Here is a 24,585-nt window from a genome sequence, read left to right on the forward strand (position 1 = left end):
GGATCTGTCGCACAAATAAAAAGCTGACTGTATTTACATTAGATTTCATTCTCAAGTTGGCTATAATAAGGTAATTTATAGGCTTGATATTCTATATTCTATAATAATATTTAAAATTGCATGTGTCCGGATGGCAGAATTCAGTACTGTATCTACAAAACCTTCTGTTTAATCATCTTCCCTTTATTCATTTCCTTAGATTTTTTGTACAGGTGATCTCAAGAATGTGCTGAACGAGCTCAGTTTTTCCTGTCTGGTCATTTTTAGCATGGTGTTATTCACTGTCAAAGATGCAAAGAAAAATCATTATTTATATTCTCCTTTGTTTCATTACAATTTACTAGGGCTGAACGATTAATCGATTTTAAATCGAAATCGCGATTTGGAATGATGCAATTATGAAATCGCAAAAAAAATTGTTTACATTTTATTTATTTTTTAACCAGGAAGTCCCATTGAGAGGGTCCTACTAATCACCCCAAAGTACCAGAAAATACTAGAAAATACCAGAAAATACCCCAAAGTATACCCCAAAATACCAGAAACTACCCCAAAATACCAGAAAATACCAGAAACTACCCCAAAATACCCCAAAGTATACCCCAAAATACCAGAAACTACCCCAAAATACCCCAAAATACCAGAAAATACCAGAAAATACCAGAAACTAACCCAAAATACCCCAAAGTATACCCCAAAATACCAGAAACTACCCCAAAATACCAGAAAATACCAGAAACTACCCCAAAATACCCCAAAGTATACCCCAAAATACCAGAAACTACCCCAAAATACCAGAAAATACCAGAAAATACCAGAAACTACCCCAAAATACCAGAAAATACCATAAAATACCAGAAACTACCCCAAAATACCCCAAAGTATACCCCAAAATACCAGAAACTACCCCAAAATACCCCAAAATACCAGAAAATACCAGAAAATACCAGAAACTACCCCAAAATACCCCAAAGTATACCCCAAAATACCAGAAACTACCCCAAAATACCCAAAAATACCCCAAAGTATACCCCAAAATACCAGAAACTACCCCAAAATACCAGAAACTACCAGAAACTACCAGAAACTACCCCAAAATACCCCAAAGTATACCCCAAAATACCAGAAACTACCCCAAAATACCCCAAAATACCAGAAAATACCAGAAACTACCCCAAAATACCCCAAAGTATACCCCAAAATACCAGAAACTACCCCAAAATACCCCAAAATACCAGAAAATACCAGAAAATACCAGAAACTACCCCAAAATACCCCAAAGTATACCCCAAAATACCATAAACTACCCCCAAATACCCTAAAATACCCCAAAGTATACCCCAAAGTACCAGAAAATACCAGAAAATACCCCCAAAATACCCCAAAGTACCCCAAAATACCCCAAAGTATACCCCAAAGTACCAGAAAATACCCCAAAATACCCCAAAGTATACCCCAAAGTACCAGAAAATACCAGAAAATACCCCAAAATACCCCAAAGTACCCCAAATAGTGTGTAATAGTGTAATAGTGTAATAGTAGTAATAGTGTGTAATAGTGTAATAGTGTGTAATAGTGTAATAGTGTGATAGTGTGTAATAGTGTAATAGTGTGTAATAGTGTAATATTGTGTAATAGTGTAATAGTGTAATAGTGTGTAATAGTGTAATAGTGTAATAGTGTGTAATAGTGTAATAGTGTGTAATAGTGTAATAGTGTAATAGTGTGTAATAGTGTAATAGTGTGTAATAGTGTGTAAAAGTGTAATAGTGTGCTAGTGTAATAGTGTAATAGTGTGTAATAGTGTAATAGTGTGTAATAGTGTGTAATAGTGTGTAAAAGTGTAATAGTGTGCTAGTGTAATAGTGTAATAGTGTGTAATAGTGTGTAATAGTGTAATAGTGTAATAGTGTGTAATAGTGTAATAGTGTGTAATAGTGTGTAATAGTGTAATAGTGTAATAGTGTGTAATAGTGTAATAGTGTAATAGTGTGTAATAGTGTAATAGTGTGTAATAGTGTAATAGTGTGTAATAGTGTAATAGTGTAATTTTGTGTAATAGTGTGTAATAGTGTAATAGTGTAATAGTGTGTAATAGTGTAATAGTGTGTAATAGTGTAATAGTGTAATAGTGTAATAGTGTAATAGTGTAATAGTGTGTAATAGTGTAATAGTGTGCTAGTGTAATAGTGTAATAGTGTGTAATAGTGTAATAGTGTGATAGTGTAATAGTGTACGTTTGTGTGTGTGCGTGTGTGTGTGTGTGTGCGTGTGCGTGTGTGTGTGTGTGTGTACGTGTGTGTGTGTGTGTGTGTCTGGGTCTCTAGCACTATTACACACTATTACACTATTACACTATTACACACTATTACACTATTACACACTATTACACTATCACACTATTACACTATTACACATTATTACACTATTACACTAGCACACTATTACACTATTACACACTATTACACACTATTACAATATTACACACTATTACACTATTACACTATTACACACTATTACACTATTACACACTATTACACTATTACACAATATTACACTATTACACACTATTACACCATTACACACTATTACACAAAATTACACTATTACACTATTACACTATTACACACTATTACACTATTACACTATTACACACTATTACACTATTACACACTATTACACACTATTACACTATTACACTAGCACACTATTACACTTTTACACACTATTACACACTATTACACACTATTACACTATTACACACTATTACACTATTACACTAGCACACTATTACACTTTTACACACTATTACACACTATTACACATTTACACACTATTACACACTATTACACTATTACACACAATTACACTATTACACACTATTACACTATTACACACTAGTACACTATTACACACTATTACACTATTACACACTATTACACTATTACACACTATCACACTATTACACTATTACACACTATTACAATATTACACACTATTACTACTATTACACTATTACACTATTACACACTATTTGGGGTACTTTGGGGTATTTTAGGGTATTTTGGGGTAGTTTCTGGTATTTTGGGGTATACTTTGGGGTATTTTGGGGTAGTTTCTGGTATTTTGGGGTATACTTTGGGGTATTTTGGGGTAGTTTCTGGTAGTTTCTGGTATTTTCTGGTATTTTGGGGTATTTTGGGGTAGTTTCTGGTATTTTGGGGTATACTTTGGGGTATTTTGGGGTAGTTTCTGGTATTTTGGGGTATACTTTGGGGTATTTTGGGGTAGTTTCAAGTTCAAGTTCAAGTTCAAGTTTCTTTAATAGTTGTCATACAGAAGTACAGAATACTTTTGTACAAAATGCTTCTTACTGTTGCGCTCCAGAGACTGTGCATGACAAGATAAGTATGAAATAAAGACATAGTAAAAATTAGAAGTAAAAAAAGAGGTCACAGTGTTCAGTTTAGACATATGTACAATGTTCGTAGACGTAGTTACCATACAATATACAATACTGTGCAGTGTACTAATATACAATACTATATAGTGCAAGGCATAAATGGACGAGGTGCAGTTTAGGTACAATTCACAGTAGGTGTACGAGTTGTAGTGCAAATCCTTTATCAATAAATATAAAGTGTAAGTGTGTTTGTGTGATCTAAAGTGTGGAGAGTGGGTGCTGCAGTGTGTTGTTTGTTTGAGTGAGTGTGTGCGTGTGGGTGTGTGTGCTGTGTGCATTTGATGGTTGTTGCATAGTGATTATTGTTCGTTTAGCGATTATTGTTCGTTTAGCAGCCTGATGGCCTGGGGATAGAAGCTCCTTCTGAGTCTTTCTGTGCTCGCCATAAGACTCCGGTATCGCTTGCCTGACGGCAGCAGTTCAAAGAGGCAGTTGTTCGGGTGGCTCGAGTCCTTAATAATTCTCTTAGCCTTCCCCTTGCACCGCTTGTTGTAAATGTTCTGGAGGGTGGGAAGCCCCCCTCTAATTGTGCGTTCGGCTGAACGTGTCACTCTTTGTAGTCTGCTACGGTCTTGTGCAGTGCTATTCCCAAACCAGGAGGTGATGTTGCCGGTCAGGATGCTCTCTATTGTACATGAGTAGAAGTTCCTAAGGATCTTCTGACTGACTTGGAACTTCCTTAGGCGCCTGAGGAAGTAGAGGCGTTGTCGTGCCTTCTTCACAACACTGTCAATGTGTGTGGTCCATGTCAAGTCCTCGGATATGTGGGCTCCGAGGTACTTGAAACTGTTCACTCTCTCAACTGGTGCCCCGTCGATGCTGAGGGGGCTGTAGTCCTTGACCCCCGACCTCCTGAAGTCCACAATCATCTCTTTTGTTTTGCTGACGTTCAGGGAGAGGCAGTTCTCCTGACACCACTGTGACAGGTTCTCTACCTCTTCCAGGTAGGCCCTTTCGTCGTTGGCAGAGATCAGGCCCACCACTACTGTGTCATCAGCAAATTTGATGATGGTGTTGTTGTTCCGCTGTGCTACGCAGTCATGTGTGTACAGGGAGTAGAGGAGGGGGCTCAGAACACAGCCCTGGGGGGCCCCTATGTTGAGCGTGATGGATGAGGAGGTGCAGTTGCCGGCTCTTACCACCTGGGGTCTGCCCGTCAGGAAGTCCAGGACCCACTGGCACAGGTCATAGTTCAAGCCCAGGTCCCTGAGCTTGGCTATGAGTTTGGAGGGGACTATGGTATTGAATGCTGAGCTGTAGTCGATGAACAGCATTCTCACATAGTTCCCCTGCCTCTTGTCCAGATGTGATGCTGCTGTGTGCAGCACATGGGCTATGGCGTCCTCCGTGGACCTGTTGGGGCGATATGCAAATTGCAGAGGGTCCAGGTTGATGGGGAGGGAGGAACAGATGTAGCCCTTCACTAGCTTCTCAAAGCACTTCATGGCTATGGAGGTGAGGGCTACAGGGCGGTAGTCGTTGAGGCAAGCGGGCGTAGATTTTTTGGGTACAGGGATGATGGTGGACTTCTTCAGACAGGTGGGGATGACGGCCTGTTCCAAGGACAGGTTGAAGATGTCAGTGAATACCGGGGCCAGTTGGTCGGCACAGACTTTTAGGACGCGGCCGGGGATGCCGTCCGGTCCTGCTGCCTTCCTGATATCCACTTTTTTAAAGATCCGTCTCACCTCATGCTCTGTTACCCTGAACACTGAGTCTCCATCAGCAGACCCCCCCCCCCCCATTGCCGTGGTTTGTAGGCTGGTGTTGTTATTCACAGCCTCAAACCTCGCATAGAAGGAGTTGAGATCATTTGCTAAGGAGATGTCACTGTTCAGTTTCTGGTATTTTCTGGTATTTTCTGGTATTTTGGGGTATTTTGGGGTAGTTTCTGGTATTTTGGGGTATACTTTGGGGTATTTTGGGGTAGTTTCTGGTATTTTCTGGTATTTTCTGGTATTTTGGGGTATTTTGGGGTAGTTTCTGGTATGTTGGGGTATACTTTGGGGTATTTTGGGGTAGTTTCTGGTAGTTTCTGGTATTTTCTGGTATTTTGGGGTAGTTTCTGGTATTTTGGGGTATACTTTGGGGTATTTTGGGGGTAGTTTCTGGTAGTTTCTGGTATTTTCTGGTATTTTGGGGTATTTTGGGGTAGTTTCTGGTATTTTGGGGTATACTTTGGGGTATTTTGGGGTATTTTCTGGTATTTTCTGGTATTTTCTGGTATTTTGGGGTATTTTGGCGTAGTTTCTGGTATTTTGGGGTATACTTTGGGGTATTTTGGGGTAGTTTCTGGTATTTTCTGGTATTTTCTGGTATTTTGGGGTAGTTTCTGGTATTTTGGGGTATACTTTGGGGTATTTTGGGGTAGTTTCTGGTATTTTGGGGTATTTTGGGGTAGTTTCTGGTATTTTGGGGTATACTTTGGGGTATTTTGGGGTAGTTTCTGGTATTTTGGGGTATACTTTGGGGTATTTTGGGGTAGTTTCTGGTAGGGCTGGGCGATAAAACGATAACGATAACTATCGCGATAAATTATTTCCTCGAAATAAACATGAAACGTGGTCGCAAAGTTTCGATATATCGATTTTCCAAGCTTGGCTCCGTTCAGCCTCGGCTCAGCACACTCACTAACAACAACCAGCGTTACGTGATGACGTACTTACGCACAACAGCTAACAACCAATCAGTGAAGGAGATGGCCGAGACCCGGAAGGAGGTAGGACTCACTCAACAACAAGGCTTGCTAGGCTAATTAGCTTGCACGGCAGCGTTTTATATATTTACGTGCTGAGTATGTGTTTTTTTATTTATTCTGAGGCCACGTTTATGGTAGTGTGGGATATACAGTGGACGCCGTTTCAATATATTGTGGCGGAAGAGAGTATTTTAGTGTCATATTTAGCACATTGTCATGGAATACAACGCTTAGAACCAACAGGCTGGCTAGGACAACTAGCTTGCACGGCACTGTTTTATATATTTACGTGCCGAGTATGTGTGTGTTTTGAATTCTGAGGCCACGTTTATGGTAGTGTGGGATATACAGTGGACGTCGTTTCAATATATTGTGGCGGAAGAGAGTATTTTAGTGTCATATTTATTGTCGACTTGAGACATTCGCAGCAGCATAAGAAGTTAATTAAACTTGACGGACATTATATCGACGATAATTATCGATATCGAATTATATGAAAATAATTTTATAATTTTATCGCGATAACGTTTTTGGTCATATCGCCCAGCCCTAGTTTCTGGTATTTTCTGGTATTTTCTGGTACTTTGGGGTGATTAGTAGGACCCCATTGAGATACAAGATCGGTTTGGGAGAGGGAGGTAAGGGGTTTTAGATTGTGTGTTGTGAAGTTTAGACTTCAGAGAGGGAGAGTAAAGTACAGAAAAAAAGGTACCGTTCAAGTCAAGTCAAGAGTTTTAATTGTCACGGCATACAGGTATACAATGAAATGCGGCTGGTCTTGCCCGCGACGATGTGCAATACAGTGGTACAACATATAATAGAATCCAATAAAAATACAGTGGTACAACATATAATAGAATCCAATAAAAACAACAGTGCAATAAACAGGTAACATGGTGTGCCATCTCGGTATCTGTACATAGTATTTACAGAGCATATAGGACATGCTAGGTAGCTTTAGTAGTGCAATACACTGTTCCTGTTGTTATACTAATTTAAAGTGGCCTTTCCTCTGGGCAGTGTTGGGCAAGTTACTTTAAAAAAGTAACTAGTTACAGTTACTAGTTACTTCTTCCAAAAAGTAACTAAATTACTTACTCAGTTACAAATTATAAAAGTAACTAGTTACTTCAGAAAGTAACTATTGCGTTACTTTCAAGATTTTTTTTTACATAAACAACATACACAAATCTAAACTATTTTAATGTCGCTGTGGGACAAAGTGAGACTAGCCTCCAATCAAATGCCATGTATGTAGATATTATAATTACTATGTTTATATAGTGGATCATACAAATACAAACAGAATAGATGTTTTGGAACTTTTGATATGTATTGCCCCTCAACAGGCCACAACTGGGCAACATTAAATTATGCTTGTTAAGCAAAAATAAATAACAAATATATACTGATTGATTGAACATTTTAATTAACAGATTGCAGAATGGGTACAATACAGTACGACTCAATACACACAATTGTTAAGGGGATGCAGACCAGAGAAAGAGTTTCGTCTTGTTTACATCAGGGTCCCCCATTTTCAATTCATGACATTTATGACGAAAGTCTTTCTCTGGTCTGCATCCCCTTAACAATTGTATGTATTGAGCTGTACTGTACTGTACCCATTCTGCAATCTGTTAATAAACTTGTCAATCAATCAATCAATGACATACACAACATACAGATATAAGAATCTAATTGAATCATCTAAACTAATCTAATCATGACATTTAAGACATGCATGACATACAGAGATATATATATCTCTGAGCACCTGAAGCCTGGGTTATTAAACCAGGAAGTGCAGCACTGTTGATAAGGCTGTCGGCACTGCAGTAGAGCCACTCAGTGCCCTGCGCTGCAAAGAGTGAACACAAAACGCTCATGGACCCGCGGTCTCATGTTGACTGAGTCGCTTGTGTTGTTTGTTTGATTCGTTTTGGATTATTTGGGCTCAAAACGTACACTACACGGACCGCGGTCTCATGCTGACTGATCAGTGATCGCTTGTCTTGTCGCGCTGTGTGTCAGACTCTGGATGCTTTAGACACCCGCCCACCTCCACCTCTGATTGGCTTACCATGACATTTTATTCAACCTCAGCCAATCGTCAGCATGTATGCTTGGCTCGCGCACTGCCCACTAAACAAGGAAGAACATATTATTGCCTCTCGGCGCAGAGATCTGTCTGATGAAAGAAACAGGTTCATTCATAGTAACGCGCCGCATTTTTTTGCAGTAACACTAACGGCGTTATTAAGATTGGAAGAGTGATTACTCGTTACTGAAAAAACGAATGCCGTTAGTAACGCCATTACTTATAGCGCCGTTATTCCCATCACTGCCGTTGGGTACCGGTATCGATTCCCAGGTAAAAAGAAAAAATGCCAGGCTCGGTGTCCCGAAAAGACCCATGCATAGGCCAGATGCAAGCCGCATTTTACAATAAACCTCTCTTTATTAAAAAAATAATTATAATCGCAAATTTAATCGCAAATCGCAATATCTGTCAGAAAACGCAATTTGATTACATTTAGTTCAGAGGGTCACCCTCCATATGTCATAACCCATTCTAGTGTTGTCACGATTTCAGCATAGCTCCACAAAGCTCGCTGTCGCACGGCGTGGCACTTTGAAGTTCCAGTCACACAGCTCATTTGGATTCAACAGCTGTGAGAGGCTCCGCTCGTGTTGAAGGGATGGAGGGGAGAGAATCAGCGGCATCCACTCCATATCCGAGACTGATTAAAGCAGCCGGGCTGTTTGATTCCCAGTGCAGCTGTTGTCGGTACGAGTGTGTGATCGAAGACCTTCAAACTTTAATCTCAGCCGGGGCGATCGCCACATAACGCCCCACTGAGCCGCACTGTGTCACAGTCACGTAGTGTGTGTTTTAACCCTTGTGCCGCGTTCGTTTAGTTTTACATGTTTCGTGTGGAGGACAGTTTTTGTCCTCTTAACAGTAGATATGTAACTTTTTATATCATTTTTAATAAAAATTTTATTTTTACTCATTAGTAACGAAAGGTTATCCTATAACCTAGTTATATGAATACTGGCTGAGCGTCTCGCTCTTTGCCATTATGAGATATCTCTTATCTCCTAGCACCTACTGTGCTCACGAACAAACAATTGCACTCACATGCACGTGACCAGGCCATGCCCCCGCGTCCTGCTATAAGACGCCGGACATGGTCACACTCTACCTTCCTCGGAAAAAGTTTCCAACACTGAAAACCCAACCAAGGGACCTCAGAGCACTAAGAGCGAGACGCTCAGCCAGTATTCATATAACTAGGTTATAGGATAACCTTTCGTTATATATCATACTGGCCATCGCGTCTCGCTATTTGCCATTATGAGATATGGGACAGAGCAGACGCGTGGCCCGTAAGCCCCAACCAGGGAGGAGGGGAGTCTCGTCCACCCGCCCGTCCTAACGAAGGGGGGGAGGCAGTCAACTCCACCAAAGTGCAAAAAAAGGGGGAACCAGAGACCCCTGAAAACGCACAGCCCAGGCGGGACCACGTGTGACACAGCACCCCGTGGCACACACCCACACACCCCTGCTAGCCCACCAAATGGCGGGACGCAGGAGAGGTCCCAAACCTCAGAACCGCCTGGGAGACAGAACCCCCAGTCATGTCCATGAGGTAAAACTTAACGAAGGGACCCGGGGAGGACCAGGAGGCCGCAGCACAGATGTCCTCCAGTGAGGACCCCCCTAACAGGGCAGCAGCCTGAGGGGGGACCTGTCCAGCCAACGTGCAGCAAAAGGCAACGCCCCCGCACAACCAATGTGACAGGTGCTGCTTGGACAGCGCCTCACCCGCGCAAGGGCCACCGTAACAAACAAACAGTTGAACGGAAGCCCTGAGAGCCCGAGTCCTGAGGTAAAACCCCCCAGTGCACGGACAGGACACGACAGGTGAAGGCCCGCCTCCAACTCACTAGCGTGAGGAGGCGGACGAACGCCTGAACCACAATATCCCTGGAGCGAAAGAGCTCCGGACATTCTTTGGCACGAAGACTGGATTAGGCCTCAGAGTCGCACCGCTATCGGCCAAATAGACAGGCACTCAGGCCGCACCGAGAGAGCACACAGCTCACCCACGCGTTTAGCAGAGGTGATGGCCAAAAATAATGCGGTCTTCAAGACAGCAGATCCAATGGCGCCTGCTCAAGAGGCTCAAACGGGGCCTCCAACAACCGGCCCAGGACCAGTTGGAGGTCCCACTCGGAGACAGAGAACGTTCCACAGGCTTGAGACACCGAGCGCCAAGCAGGAATGTTCCACGAGAGGGTGGCTGAACAATGTTCTTCCCCCACACTCGACCATACGCCACTCCCCAGCATAAGCCGCGGTAGAGGACGGAGCGTGCGCGTACCGGATAGCGTTAACCACAGAATAGTCAAGACCAGGGCTTGACGTTGACACCTGCCCACCTGCCCAATGCGGGTAGAATTCGTCATTGGGCGGGTGGTTTTTTTTCTATGAAAAAAAAACATTGTAGTCTACAAAAGGCATCTGGAATAATGAAGTCAATCCAGCTCATACTATATAAATACTACAACTCCCACAGGACTGGGTGCGCACCCATCCACTTCGCCCGGCCCCTGTCGCGCGCGTCCTGTTGCTTCCGTGTTGTGTGTCTGGCAGCTGACAGCTGAACGAACGCTGTTAACATTAATAGCTCAACTGGTTACAATACAGACAGTTATCTAACGGTACGTTACAATGTGGCGGCATATTGTGGGTGTGAAAAGACCCGGTGAACCAAACCACCAACAAACCAAAATTAGAAAAGATAATGAGACAGAGTCCGAAAACACGAAACAAAGTAGAGGAGGCGAATAAAAGAAAGCGGGTGTTCATTGAAAAGTGGCGCTCAGGTCGCGAGTGGCTAGGATATGACAAGATCTCTCTGCTAATCTACCAGGGGAATCCGACTGTTTAATTAAAACAAAGCATCGCGAAGGCCCGAGGTGGGTGTTGACGCGATGTGATTTCTGCCCAGTGCTCTGAATGTCAAAGTGAAGAAATTCAATGAAGCGCGGGTAAACGGCGGGAGTAACTATGACTCTTAACACTTTGAGAGCCAGTCCGTGTTTTCCTTTTTACCCCCTTGAATGCCCACATCCACTCCAATGTTAACGTTAATATCGCCTAATCTATGTTTTAAATTATGGCTATGTGTCTAATCTGCCCGTCGCTTATCAAAGACTTATTTTCCAGTCAACATTGTCATGGCAGATTGTTTTTTTATCGCTTCATTTCCGTTTGATAGCATTTTGAAAATCACTTGTTTTCGCGGAAAAAACAACACATTCTATGATAATCGCCTTTTACTGGAATATTGTAGAACGTTGTCATTTTTCGGCCTATTTATGAATCGTTTTCAAATAAACGCTAGATGATCGATAGTATATGTGTGCGCACGCACGCTTGTGCCGCACGCTGATAATCGCTGCTCTTATTTCCTTATCGCTTTTGCAGTCAAAACAGCCATATCACATATAGGGGAAACGCTTATATATCTGTAAAAACTAGTCTGATTATCCTAAGACTGATAACATAGATTCCTTACCTGAGATCAGATGGTATGCAAATGGATTATTCCAATTCCTGATCGCCATTCAAAGAAATCGCTCATTGTATTGATCCAACGTGTATACAGTAGAACACATAATCCCAGCTGCTCTTCAGGCTCCAGAGTGATGCCGGTCGATGCCGGTGAGTGAGACGTAAAATGTGGAGTCAGAAATCCTTTCTCCCATTCACTTTCATTGAGTCCAATCCAAAAGGGTGATTTACCATCTGGGAGACGATAGGGGGCCTTTTTTTCACATCTGAGCGCCTGGGGTGACTGGATCTCCAACGGTAGGCTCGCTTGATGCAATATGATTTCAGATCGCTAATAAAAAAAAAACGAATAAAACGAATATTCTCGTGAGTGGGCATTCAACCCGGGGGGTAATAACACGAGAAAACTCGTGGGTGGCATACAAAGTGTTAAGGTAGCCAAATGCCCCTCTTATTTTATCACACACCACACTACTGACACTTTGGATTAGATATTATTTTAGCACACACCACACTACTGACATTTTGGATTAGATGTTATTTTAGATGTTTCTGTTAAAATAAAATCATATGTCCAAACAAATGCTTGCAGTTACATTGTCCAATGACCTATATTTATTACTTTTTGGGTGGGGGCGCGAGTGCGGGGATTTTTGGCTGGTGAAAATGCTGAGTGGCTAGTGACTTTGGAAAACCACTAGCCACAGTGGCTAGTGAGCCAAAAAGTTAACGTCAAGCCCTGGTCAAGACGCATCCCCACCAGATTCACACTGTCAGCAGCCAAGCCTAGAGGCAGCCCCAGAATAGGAGGCAGAACAGAGTTCCGCGTGCCTGAGAGAGGGCCCGCGGTGACCACGGAACAGGCCACGGCGGGGCCACCAAGAGCTGAATCAGAGCCGGGGACGACACAGCTGAGCCCCGGCCCGGCGCGACCAGGACCAAGTCCCGCGCTTCCGATGTACCCACCCCAACAGTTGATCTATCAGGTGTAAGGGGGGGAATGCGTACAGAATCCCGGACGGCCACGGAATCGGTCCCAGACCTGCCCGACTATGTCTGGACGTAGTCCCCACTCGTCAGGGTGAGGGCCGCCCTGCGACATCACACCTGCACCCACATTCTCCCTGCCGGGGATGTGGAGAGTCCTCAGGCAGAGCAGATGGAGAACGCCCAAAGCCGGAGCCCAACCGCCGCCTGGTGCAGACGGGGGGAGCGTACTCCTCCCTGTCTGACAATATACGACGCTGACGTCATGTTGTCCGTCCTGACCAAAACATGCTTGCCCACCACAAGGTGGTCGAGCCGTTTGAGGACCAGAAGGACTGCGTTCAATCCCAACACATTGAATGTAGCGCAGACCGGGAAGCATGGTCTTGCCAGCTGTCCCCTACTGCGTTGGCCCGACACGTCCCCCCCCCATCCCATGAGGGAGGCGTCGGTGAAGACCGTGACATGTGACAGCTTGCTGCCCACAGGGACCCCGCAGGTGAAAGCAGACAAGGTCCCCCAGTACTGACATGGGAACCTTCAGCCGCTTCCACATGTCTCACACCGGGTCCATTTCCATACTGTAAAAAAACACCTCTGTATCCTCCTCATGAAGAGGAGGCCAAGATGGACCCCAGCAGCAAGCACATCACGGACAGTGTCGTAACCGTCCTAGGAGCGCGCCGAGAACCAACCACTCGCCGCCGCTCCGATAGGGATGCCCATATAGACCTTGAGCTTAGAAAAAGCCCAAGTACTCCACCCGTTGATTGGGAAGAGGAGAACTCTACTTCCAGTCTACAGCAAAACCCAGGCTGGTGAAACACCACCTGCCTGGTATGAGACCTGGCGATCTACTGACCGGCCAAGGACCAGAACGTCATCCAGGGCAGAATACAATTCGTAACCCCTGACGACGCAGAGGCCCCAGTGCGGTCTCCACACACTTGGTGAAGATGCAGGGAGCCAGAGAGTAGCCGAACGCTAAGCCCTGCAAAGGAAGCGTAGGTAAGCCCTAGGATGGAAGATCGGGATGCGAATACGCATCCTACAGGTCTATGGAGGTGAACCAGGCCCCCACTTGACAGTGTCTAACAGGTGGGAGACAGTCAACATTCTGAACCTTCCATGGGACCTTTCTCGGGCACCAGAGAATACCGGGAGGAAATGCCACGCATCGCATCCTCCTTTGGGACCACAACAATGGCTTGCTTCGCCAACAGAGATTGGATCTCGTCGGCCAGAGCTGTCACTGCTGTTGACCCTGACAATAGGGTCTGTACCAAACCTGAAAACGGAGGGTGGGGTTGTGCAAACTGCAACACAAGTCCCCGCCTCAGCGTTCTCTCCATCCACCTCGACATATGGCACTGCTGTAGCCATATGTGATGATAATCCCAAGCGCACCCACCACCACTTGGCGCTGGTCCGCCAGGAACAGTAGATAGGCGGCCCGGTCCCACCCGCTGTGCGTTGCCAACCCTGGACTCGCCAACCGCACAAGTAGGGCATCTCGTGGAGCTGGGATATCGCACCCTGACACTACCAACGAGGCAATCGCACCCAAGGGGGGACCCCGACAGAAAGGGCCGGTTTGATACAGGGGAAGCTGACATCACACTGGGTGACAAAAGCTCCCCCACTAAACACCTCCCCGGCATGGATTGCTGAGGAACTGTTCTACAGCTGGACATGCAAGGCGTGAGGTCCCCACACTGCCCGATAGGGTGGGTTCCTACACACCGTAGCCCTGCAGTGATATTACTACCACCCAAATCATGCGCGCCTGACTGACCACCACCGGTCTTCCGGCCGTGGGAGGCACTAACGTGATACCCGGCCTGGCGAGGGTGGGGCTGGGGGAACTCGCGCTGCGACCCCCTGGGCCTCGAGTTCCCCCCACTGACAACCTTTGTCGTTGACAGACACAACACCAGGCTCACCAAACACAGACGCAGAACGTGTGGCGTGGGAGCCGCTTGACAGCACAGCATTCTCACGGACAGACCCAGGCCTAGCCAGCAACTGGGTGTCAGCCCCTGTCCCCATGAGAAGCGAAACGTGGGGCCGCTCGTGCTTCACTGAAGGCACGCAGCCTGCAGCCAAAGGGAACAAATCAGAGCCCGTATCCCGCTGGTGTTGGGGGGGAGTGACCGGAGAGCGAGCTAGACACAGCTAGGCGGCAACGTTTTTTTTAGGGCGTGCTCATCTAATGTAGCCGATCCCTCGGTCGCCAAGGCTGTTGGCCTTGTAATCACCTGTTGTCTTTGTGTCCAGGGTACCTCAGGCGGGGGAAACATGGCCGCTGGTTGGGGGCCTCGCCACCAGCCACCTACCGGGCCGACTCGCCTCATGGCGCCGGCCGGGCAGGACACCGTTCCACCATGTCAGAGGCAAAGGACTGATGCCACCTGCTTCACAAGCACGGAGCACCAGTGGTGGCTGCAGACAAAATACTACTACTAGTGAAACACTGCCTCACTAGTAGGCATGCAGCAACCTCCACTGTGGTGTGCACCCATGAAGGGGTAAATGAATAAATGAACGAAAACTCCACTAACACACTGCAGAATGGGCTAGCCCATACACACAATTGTTAAGGGGATGCAGACCAGAGAAAACACCAGTCCCGCACACAATTCATAGATTCACAAAAAGCACACCAGCCCTGAGCCTCAGCCCATCCACCCATGAAAATGGTAAACAAGACCCCGTTAAACCCCCAACATTAGACACCGATTGATCGTCAGCATGAATGGTTAAGAGGAGGGAAGACCTTTTAGTAAAGACAGCCCTCTGCGGGGAACAAAGAACGGAGACCCAGCATTGTAGCATTAGCATTAGCCGCACGCACTAGGATAGTTGGGAAAACACCCAAAACAGAGTCATGACGACCATGTGTTCCCAAATATCCTGCCCCTCGCGCCAATACATCACACAGCTGTCTCACGGGACAACCAGCAGTATTACTCATGCAAGTATCAATGCCTGACAACGCAGGCCTACCTGTGCGCGACGTAGCTCGACTGCTAATCGTCACGCGATGTCCCTCGATCCGCTGTCACGAGATGAGGAACCCCAGGGCAGGCCTGATGCGCTGTTAGGATGTGCCGAGAAGATTCCAGGGGCTGGTGAACCTCCGGCGAAAACCCAACATTGTGTAATTTCTCCCTGCGTTTCATAACAACTAGTTCACGGAGTGCACTGCAACGTCCGTGTTGGAAACCAAAAAAAGAGGAAGGTAGAGTGTGACCATGTCCGGCGTCTTATAGCAGAACGCGGGGGCGTAGCCTGGTCATGGTGCATGTGAGTGCAATTGTTTGTTCGTGAGCACAGTAGGTGCTAGGAGATAAGAGATATCTCATAATGGCAAAGAGCGAGACGCGATGGCCAGTATGATATATAACTTCATCTCTCATCATGGGTACCAACATAATGCCACTGTACAGTACAGTAAAAAGTCATGATAAAAAATCATTATCATAGCCTGGGATATGTCAAAGATTGCCATCAACATTTAATTTGATTCATCTTTAGTTTCTGTGCCTTGTACATTTACTAAAAACAGGTACACGACAGATTCAGTCTAACGGGTTGAGAGGATTTACTTCTTCTTACTCATTGATATCTTCATTCCTCATTATAGGTACCAACATTTAATTCTTACTCAGAATTTTAACCCCACAAATGTCAGTTTGTTTACATCCTGGCATTGGCTTTTTATAGTGTAGAAAATACAAAAAGTTAATTATTTTCCATCCCATAAATGCAAACATCCCATGTCTGGTAAATATATTGCCAAAAAAGTATAATGGGATCCACCTACTGAGAACAAGGGAAATAGCATGTGTTTGTTCTTCAAGCCAACCAATTTTGAAACCTGGGAGTCAAAAACTGCACAATTCAATTCACTGCACTATTTGAGCCAAAAACTGAGCCAAATTGCCAAAAGTTTGCTAAATAATCACTATTTACCTGATTTTAGGCATTTGTCATGGCGATAAGGCTTCAAATGTATAGTTTGAGTATTTCCAGAGGCTTGACAAACAGATCCATTTACCATACTGTACATTTCATGTAAAGTCAAGTAAAGTGTATTGTAAATTGTTGAATGTGCCAAAATGGGTGAAAATACTCAAACACACTAAAAACCATGGATTTGAAGCCTTCACTCCAGGATGGTTGCCTACCATCAGGGGATTCATGATATATATATATTTTTTTTAAATAGCTGGAGGTCCAAATACAGTAAGTGCTTTTTATTATCACATTTTACATTAAAACCTATGGGAAAACGATGACATTGACTTTGAGAGCATGCACTTTTCACAAATCTTCAACCAAACAAATATATATTTTTTTACAATTCCAAGGTCTTTGGTCCAGGATGACAGCATAAAAAAATTATATACAGTACATGACCTTTGTGAAAAATAGCTGGGAGTGCGAAAACATGACTAAAACATAACTATTTTGACTACAAGGAGTCAGTAAGTCTCCAAAGCATGGTGTCACACTTTTGTAAAACACCCCGAATTTCAGACAAATAGGATCGCAAACCTCTAAACATTCGATACAGAAATAAGCAAAAGGAGGAAATCTGTCCCCAACCTGATACAAGGGTTAAAGGACAGTGGTCCACGTCTCTTACTGTTTGTCTTCTTCAGCGGGACAGTAGGGTCAGGGTTAGACAGATGCGAGAAGGCAGGAGTACATGTTCCCAGGGGTGTTTTAACCACGATGCCACATCTGTGCCTGATGTACGATGAATGGAGCTTTTTGGATGGATGCAGGTTTATGTGGGATCTGTCGTTGGAATCTAGTGACAGTCGTTTGGCCATGTGTCTGCCCCGGGATCATGGTGATGCTCTGCCTCCCACCCCACCTCAACCCCACCCACCTCAACCCTACTCCACCCCACCCTAACCCCACTCAACCCCACCCTAACCGCACTCAATCCCACCCCACCCCACCTTAACCTCAATCCATTCCACCCCACCCCACCCCAGGGGGACAGGTCAATTACATGAACATGTCAGCGTAACTCACTATCCCCTGCACGGCACTCTCTCTCTCTCTCTCTCTCTCTCTCTCTCTCTCTCTCTCTCTCTCTCTCTCTCTCTCTCTCTCTCTCTCTCTCTCTCTCTCTCTCTCTCTCTCTCTATCTCTATCTCTCTCTCTCTCTCTCTCTCTCTCTCTCTCTCTCTCACACACACACACACATACACATACTCTCTTTCACACACATTCTCACACACACTGGCAGTGTCAAACAGGCACAGGCAAGCTGCCACACTCTGATCCTTGGCTCAACAGTTGGTACAGTATCAGCATCAGTTAAGTCAAGAGTCATGCTGTTACTGCTGTGTGGCACCCAGTGGAGATAACAAGGCTTAACAAGGCTTTAGCTACTTCAGAATCAGAAAGGTTGTTTTCACATACAAGGAATTTGCTTCAGACGTTATCGGTGCGACATTAGCGGACAGACATTAACAGACAGATAATACAATAAAGAGGTGGAGTAAAATTGTATTAAATATGAGCTAAGTTAAGCACAATAGAATAATATAATTATGAAATAAAATATAGGCCAGGGCTGTACAACTGTAAATAAGAGGTTGAATAAAATAATATGGGATATAAACTAAATTAAATATAGCACAATAGAATATAGTACAATTATAAGTAAAAATAAAATAGGTACAACGGAGCAGATGTGGTCAATTATATACACTAATTAGAGTAAGTAAGTAACAATACAGTGGGCAACTTACAGTAATACAACACTCTAACATGATCAAGTCAAGTGATTACACCTATCTATCTATCTATCTATCTATCTATCTATCTATCTATCTATCTATCTATCTATCTATCTATCTATCTATCTATCTATCTATCTATCTATCTATCTATCTATCTATCTATCTATCTATCTATCTATCTATCTATCTATCTATCTATCTATCTATTTGTCTAGTCTGTCTATCTTACATACAGTATAGCTATGAAACCACTATTATACAATGTTTTCCTGTGGTGAAATTATTAATGTATTATGACTATGCAGCTTGTATGCATACAATTAAGGTCAGGGCCCCGCTGTGATCGCTAGCAGCTGTTAAAAGCTGTGATCGCTCAGCAGATTATACAAAACCATGAACAGTGCTGCTGCCTAACCTATACCACTCAGGGGACATGTTTAATATCTGGAATAGTAACTGTCTGAGCCGGATCACTCAGCGCAAATTATAGATCTAGAGGGGTTTTCATAGGAATGTAAAAGGCGAGGCTTTATGAAGCGTGTATTGAATGGCCCATCACACCGTACACGTCACAGCAGCGGCCCTTGCTTAGCCGGTTCCTTGGAGCATGTCCAAGGAAATGTCTGGCGGCGTCCAATCAAACATGTTCTCTGTGTTCCAACGGAATTCCCTAGGTAGCACGGCGAGCCAGCAGCGTACCGGGGCCGGTCCCTGATCCGTGGAAAAAAACACGGGGGTCGGCACACGCTTGGCCCGGCCAAGCGGCAGCGAAATGCATCGCAATTTGGATCATTTTGATTATGGGGATTGTTCTACCTTTCGCTGTCAGTCACACAAATGTAATATAACTACATTCAACTTGGCACTGAGGCAACTTTCACGAACCTTGCTGAAATATTTGCCAGTATTCCAGCCCCCGGAGTGTTCTCCCCCATGTCCTAATCCACACCCTTGTCTTGTGTTTTTCCTCCTGGACCTCCCTTGGCTGCCAGGTAATCCTATCAGTGATGTAGTGACAGGCTTCCATTGTGAATGTGTGAGGAGTGGAGGAGTGAGTCCAGGGGAGCGATCAACGCTGGACTCCTTTATCAGCTCATCTTTCTCTACTGCAGGAGCAACAGCATGTGGGAACAACGGGGGAGGAGAATATGGGAGTGTGACCTTGAATGTGTGTGTGTGTGTGTGTGTGTGTGTGTGTGTGTGTGTGTGTGTGTGTGTGTGTGTGTGTGTGTGTGTGTGTGTGTGTGTGTGTGTGTGTGTGTGTGTGTGTGTGTGTGTGTGTGTGTGTGTGTGTGTGTGTGTGTGTGTGTGTGTGTGTGTGTGTGTGTGTGTGTGTGTGTGTGTGTGTGTCTGTGTGTGTGTCTGTGTTTACTGTATGGGTGTGATGTGTGTGTGTGTGTGTGTGTGTGTGTGTGTGTGTGTGTGTGTGTGTGTGTGTGTGTGTGTGTGTGTACACACAGCACTCGTATCTCCTCGTGTATCTGAATGTTTTAACACCACTTCCCAACAGGATTTTGCCGCTGAAATTCCTGATCCAGAAAGGCAGACAAAATCCTTGCTCTGCACACCCCCATCCCCCAAGCCCCCTCAGTCCAGCCATTCTCTCTTCCTGCATGAGTGCCCCCCCCCCCCCCCCCCCCACCTCCTCATCCTCCTCCTCTCATCACCACCACCATCATCCTCTGGGGTCTGGCTAGCTGACCCCCTCTCCATCCTTTCAGATGGACCTCTGGAGCTACCCCTGTTCCAGCTGATCCCGTCCCAGAGGCAGGTGGTGTTCCGGGGGGACCGGCTGCCCCTGCAGTGCACGGCCTCCTACCTGGAGCCCTCTGCTGAGCTGCGCTGGCGCCACAATGGCCAGGCCGTGACCACGCAGGAGGACCGGGGAATCTACCTGGAGGACACGCTGCTCCACGACTGTTGTCTCCTCACCAGGTACATAGGGAGGGACTGTGGGGGGGAGGGGATAGGCGTTGTGGACAGAGGTCGGAGGACACAGAAAGCGGGCGAGGGGGGTTGGGTATGGGGTATGGACAGGAGATCTACAGGGATGAGTGGAGGGTGGAGTGGGAGAAGGAGGGGAAGGGGGAGTAGATGGATGGATGGAAGAGAGGGATGTGAGCAGAAAGCTGATGGACGGAGGTGTGGCACATGTGCACACACACAGTCCACAATCACTTACCGCTATACACACACACACACACACACACACACACACACACACACACACACACACACACACACACACACACACACACACACACACACACACACACACACACACACACACACACACACACACACACACACACACACATTCATACTTTATTTGGTTCCACAAATTATATTACATAAACAGGGAATCAAATGTATCGGGGCCAAGCAGCACTGAACACTTAAGGGTACACATAGCACCTCCTTCTCCACGTGGCTAAGGTGCCAATAATAGCCGAGACAGAGCAATATTTGGCTATTTGTTTGGCTTTTCTTTTAGACATTGCAGCAATTCTCAGACCAGTCATGGTGGATTTGTGTACATGGCCAATACTTCCGAACACAAGTACACCATATCTACACCTATACCCAAGGTCAGCCATCACACACACACACACACACACACACACACACACACACACACACACACACACACACACACACACACACACACACACACACACACACACACACACACACATGTCTGTACTCTGGTAGAAGAAACAATCCCCTCCACCAAAATTAAAATCTACCCAAATCAAAAGCCCTGGGTAGACAAATCCGTCCGTGAGGCTCTGAAAGTGCGCACATCAGCATACAACACCGGGCTGGTGACAGGCAACATGGAAGAACACAAGATGGCAAGATACAACGTCAGGAGAGCAGTAATAGAGGCAAAACGGCGTTACAGGGATAAAGTTGAACTTCAGTTTGAACAGGCTGACTCTAGAGGCATGTGGCAGGGCCTCAGAACAATGACAGACTACAAAGGCACCCCCCTCAAACTGAACAGTGACATCTCCTTAGCAAATGATCTCAATTCCTTCTATGCGAGGTTTGAGGCTGTGAATAACAACACCAGCCTACAAACCACGGCAATGGGGGGGGGGGGGGGGTCTGCTGATGGAGACTCAGTGTTCAGGGTAACAGAGCATGAGGTGAGACGGATCTTTAAAAAAGTGAATATCAGGAAGGCAGCAGGACCGGACGGCATCCCCGGCCGCGTCCTAAAAGTCTGTGCCGACCAACTGGCCCCGGTATTCACTGACATCTTCAACCTGTCCTTGGAACAGGCTGTCATCCCCACCTGTCTGAAGAAGTCCACCATCATCCCTGTACCCAAAAAATCTACGCCCGCTTGCCTCAACGACTACCGCCCTGTAGCCCTCACCTCCATAGCCATGAAGTGCTTTGAGAAGCTAGTGAAGGGCTACATCTGTTCCTCCCTCCCCATCAACCTGGACCCTCTGCAATTTGCATATCGCCCCAACAGGTCCACGGAGGACGCCATAGCCCATGTGCTGCACACAGCAGCATCACACCTGGACAAGAGGCAGGGGAACTATGTGAGAATGCTGTTCATCGACTACAGCTCAGCATTCAATACCATAGTCCCCTCCAAACTCATAGCCAAGCTCAGGGACCTGGGCTTGAACTATGACCTCTGCCAGTGGGTCTTGGACTTCCTGACGGGCAGACCCCAGGTGGTAAGAGCCGGCAACTGCACCTCCTCATCCATCACGCTCAACATAGGGGCCCCCCAGGGCTGTGTTCTGAGCCCCCTCCTCTACTCCCTGTACACACATGACTGCGTAGCACAGCGGAACAACAACACCATCATCAAATTTGCTGATGACACAGTAGTGGTGGGCCTGATCTCTGCCAACGACGAAAGGGCCTACCTGGAAGAGGTAGAGAACCTGTCACAGTGGTGTCAGGAGAACTGCCTCTCCCTGAACGTCAGCAAAACAAAAGAGATGATTGTGGACTTCAGGAGGTCGGGGGTCAAGGACTACAGCCCCCTCAGCATCGACGGGGCACCGGTTGAGAGAGTGAACAGTTTCAAGTACCTCGGAGCCCACATATCCGAGGACTTGACATGGACCACACACATTGACAGTGTTGTGAAGAAGGCACGACAACGCCTCTACTTCCTCAGGCGCCTAAGGAAGTTCCAAGTCAGTCAGAAGATCCTTAGGAACTTCTACTCATGTACAATAGAGAGCATCCTGACCGGCAACATCACCTCCTGGTTTGGGAATAGCACTGCACAAGACCGCAGCAGACTACAAAGAGTGACACGTTCAGCCGAACGCACAATTGGAGGGGGGCTGCCCACCCTCCAGAACATTTACAACAAGCGGTGCAAGGGGAAGGCTAAGAGAATTATTAAGGACTCGAGCCACCCAAACAACTGCCTCTTTGAACTGCTGCGGTCAGGCAAGCGATACCGGAGTCTTAAGGCGAGCACAGAAAGACTCAGAAGAAGCTTCTATCCCCAGGCCATCAGGCTGCTAAACGAACAATAATCACTATGCAACAACCATCAAATGCACACAGCACACACACACACCCACACGCACACACTCACTCAAACAAACAACACACTGCAGCACCCACTCTCCACACTTTAGATCACACAAACACACTTACACTTTATATTTATTGATAAAGGATTTGCACTACAACTCGTACACCTACTGTGAATTGTACCTAAATTGCACCTCGTCCCATTTCTCCATTTCTGCCTTGCACTATATAGTATTGTATATTAGTACACTGCACAGTATTGTATATTGTATGGTAACTACGTCTATTCTGCATCGAACATTGTACATATGTCTAAACTGAACACTGTGACCTCATTTTTTTACTTCTCATTTTACTATGTTATTTTATTTCATACTTATCTTGTCTTGCACAGTCTCTGGAGCGCAACAGTAAGAAGCATTTTGTATAAAAGTATTCTGTACTTCTGTATGACAACTATTAAAGAAACTTGAAACTTGAACACACACACACACACACACACACACACACACACACACACACACACACACACACACACCTATGCAAGCAAACAAGCAAGCAGGCACCGTAACATAGATGCATTTCAATCAGGCGACCCGCATATTGAAATATTGAATTTTATTGAGCGTGAATAAAAACTGATTTCATTTTGGCATCAGAAGGCTCTGTTTCTAAATCACTCCCTGCTAAGCATAATTTAAAGACAGCCAAACATAGCAGGGAGTGATCATCAATTACAAAACCCCCTTAGGGAGAACCGTATGAAGCCATGCATGAGCGAGTAGCAGCGGCAGCATGAAGCAGCAAGGCGGGCAGCAGGTAGCAAGCAGCTGCAGGTAAGCAAGGCAGCAGATAACGAGACATATGGAGCTTAAATAAGACCACCTGTTGGATGACATAGCGTGTGCAGACTAGGTATGATAGGCCAGTTTGACACATGCAGACCGGTGTGATAGGCCAGCTTGACACATGCAGACCGGTGTGATAGGCCAGCGTGACACATGCAGACCGGTGTGATAGGCCAGCGTGACACATGCAGACCGGTGTGATAGGCCAGCTTGACACATGCAGACCGGTGTGATAGGCCAGCGTGACACATGCAGACCGGTGTGATAGGCCAGCGTGACACATGCAGACCGGTGTGATAGGCCAGCTTGACACATGCAGACCGGTGTGATAGGCCAGCTTGACACATGCATACCGGTGTGATAGGCCAGCTTGACACATGCAGACCGGTGTGATAGGCCAGCGTGACACATGCAGACCGGTGTGATAGGCCAGCGTGACACATGCAGACCGGTGTGATATGCCAGCTTGACACATGCAGACCGGTGTGATAGGCCAGCTTGACACATGCAGACCGGTGTGATAGGCCAGCGTGACACATGCAGACCGGTGTGATAGGCCAGCGTGACACATGCAGACCGGTGTGATATGCCAGCTTGACACATGCAGACCGGTGTGATAGGCCAGCTTGACACATGCAGACCGGTGTGATAGGCCAGCGTGACACATGCAGACCGGTGTGATATGCCAGCTTGACACATGCAGACCGGTGTGA

At 46.0% G+C, this 24,585-nt stretch overlaps 1 protein-coding gene across 1 annotated transcript in view; it reads left to right on the top strand.

Annotated features, from left to right (window-relative positions):
• Nucleotides 1–24,585, top strand: part of adgra1b (adhesion G protein-coupled receptor A1b) — a gene marked incomplete at its 3' end in the record, with an annotated part of 723,468 nt that overhangs the window by 172,209 nt on the left and 526,674 nt on the right. Inside the window, 1 exon segment of the mRNA XM_084321924.1 lies at nucleotides 20,222–20,435. Within this exon segment, the coding sequence (XP_084178050.1) occupies nucleotides 20,222–20,435 (214 nt within the window).

The sequence above is a fragment of the Notolepis coatsorum genome, assembly GCF_963971535.1.
Source record: "Notolepis coatsorum genome assembly, chromosome: 9".
Lineage (NCBI taxonomy): Eukaryota > Metazoa > Chordata > Actinopteri > Aulopiformes > Paralepididae > Notolepis > Notolepis coatsorum.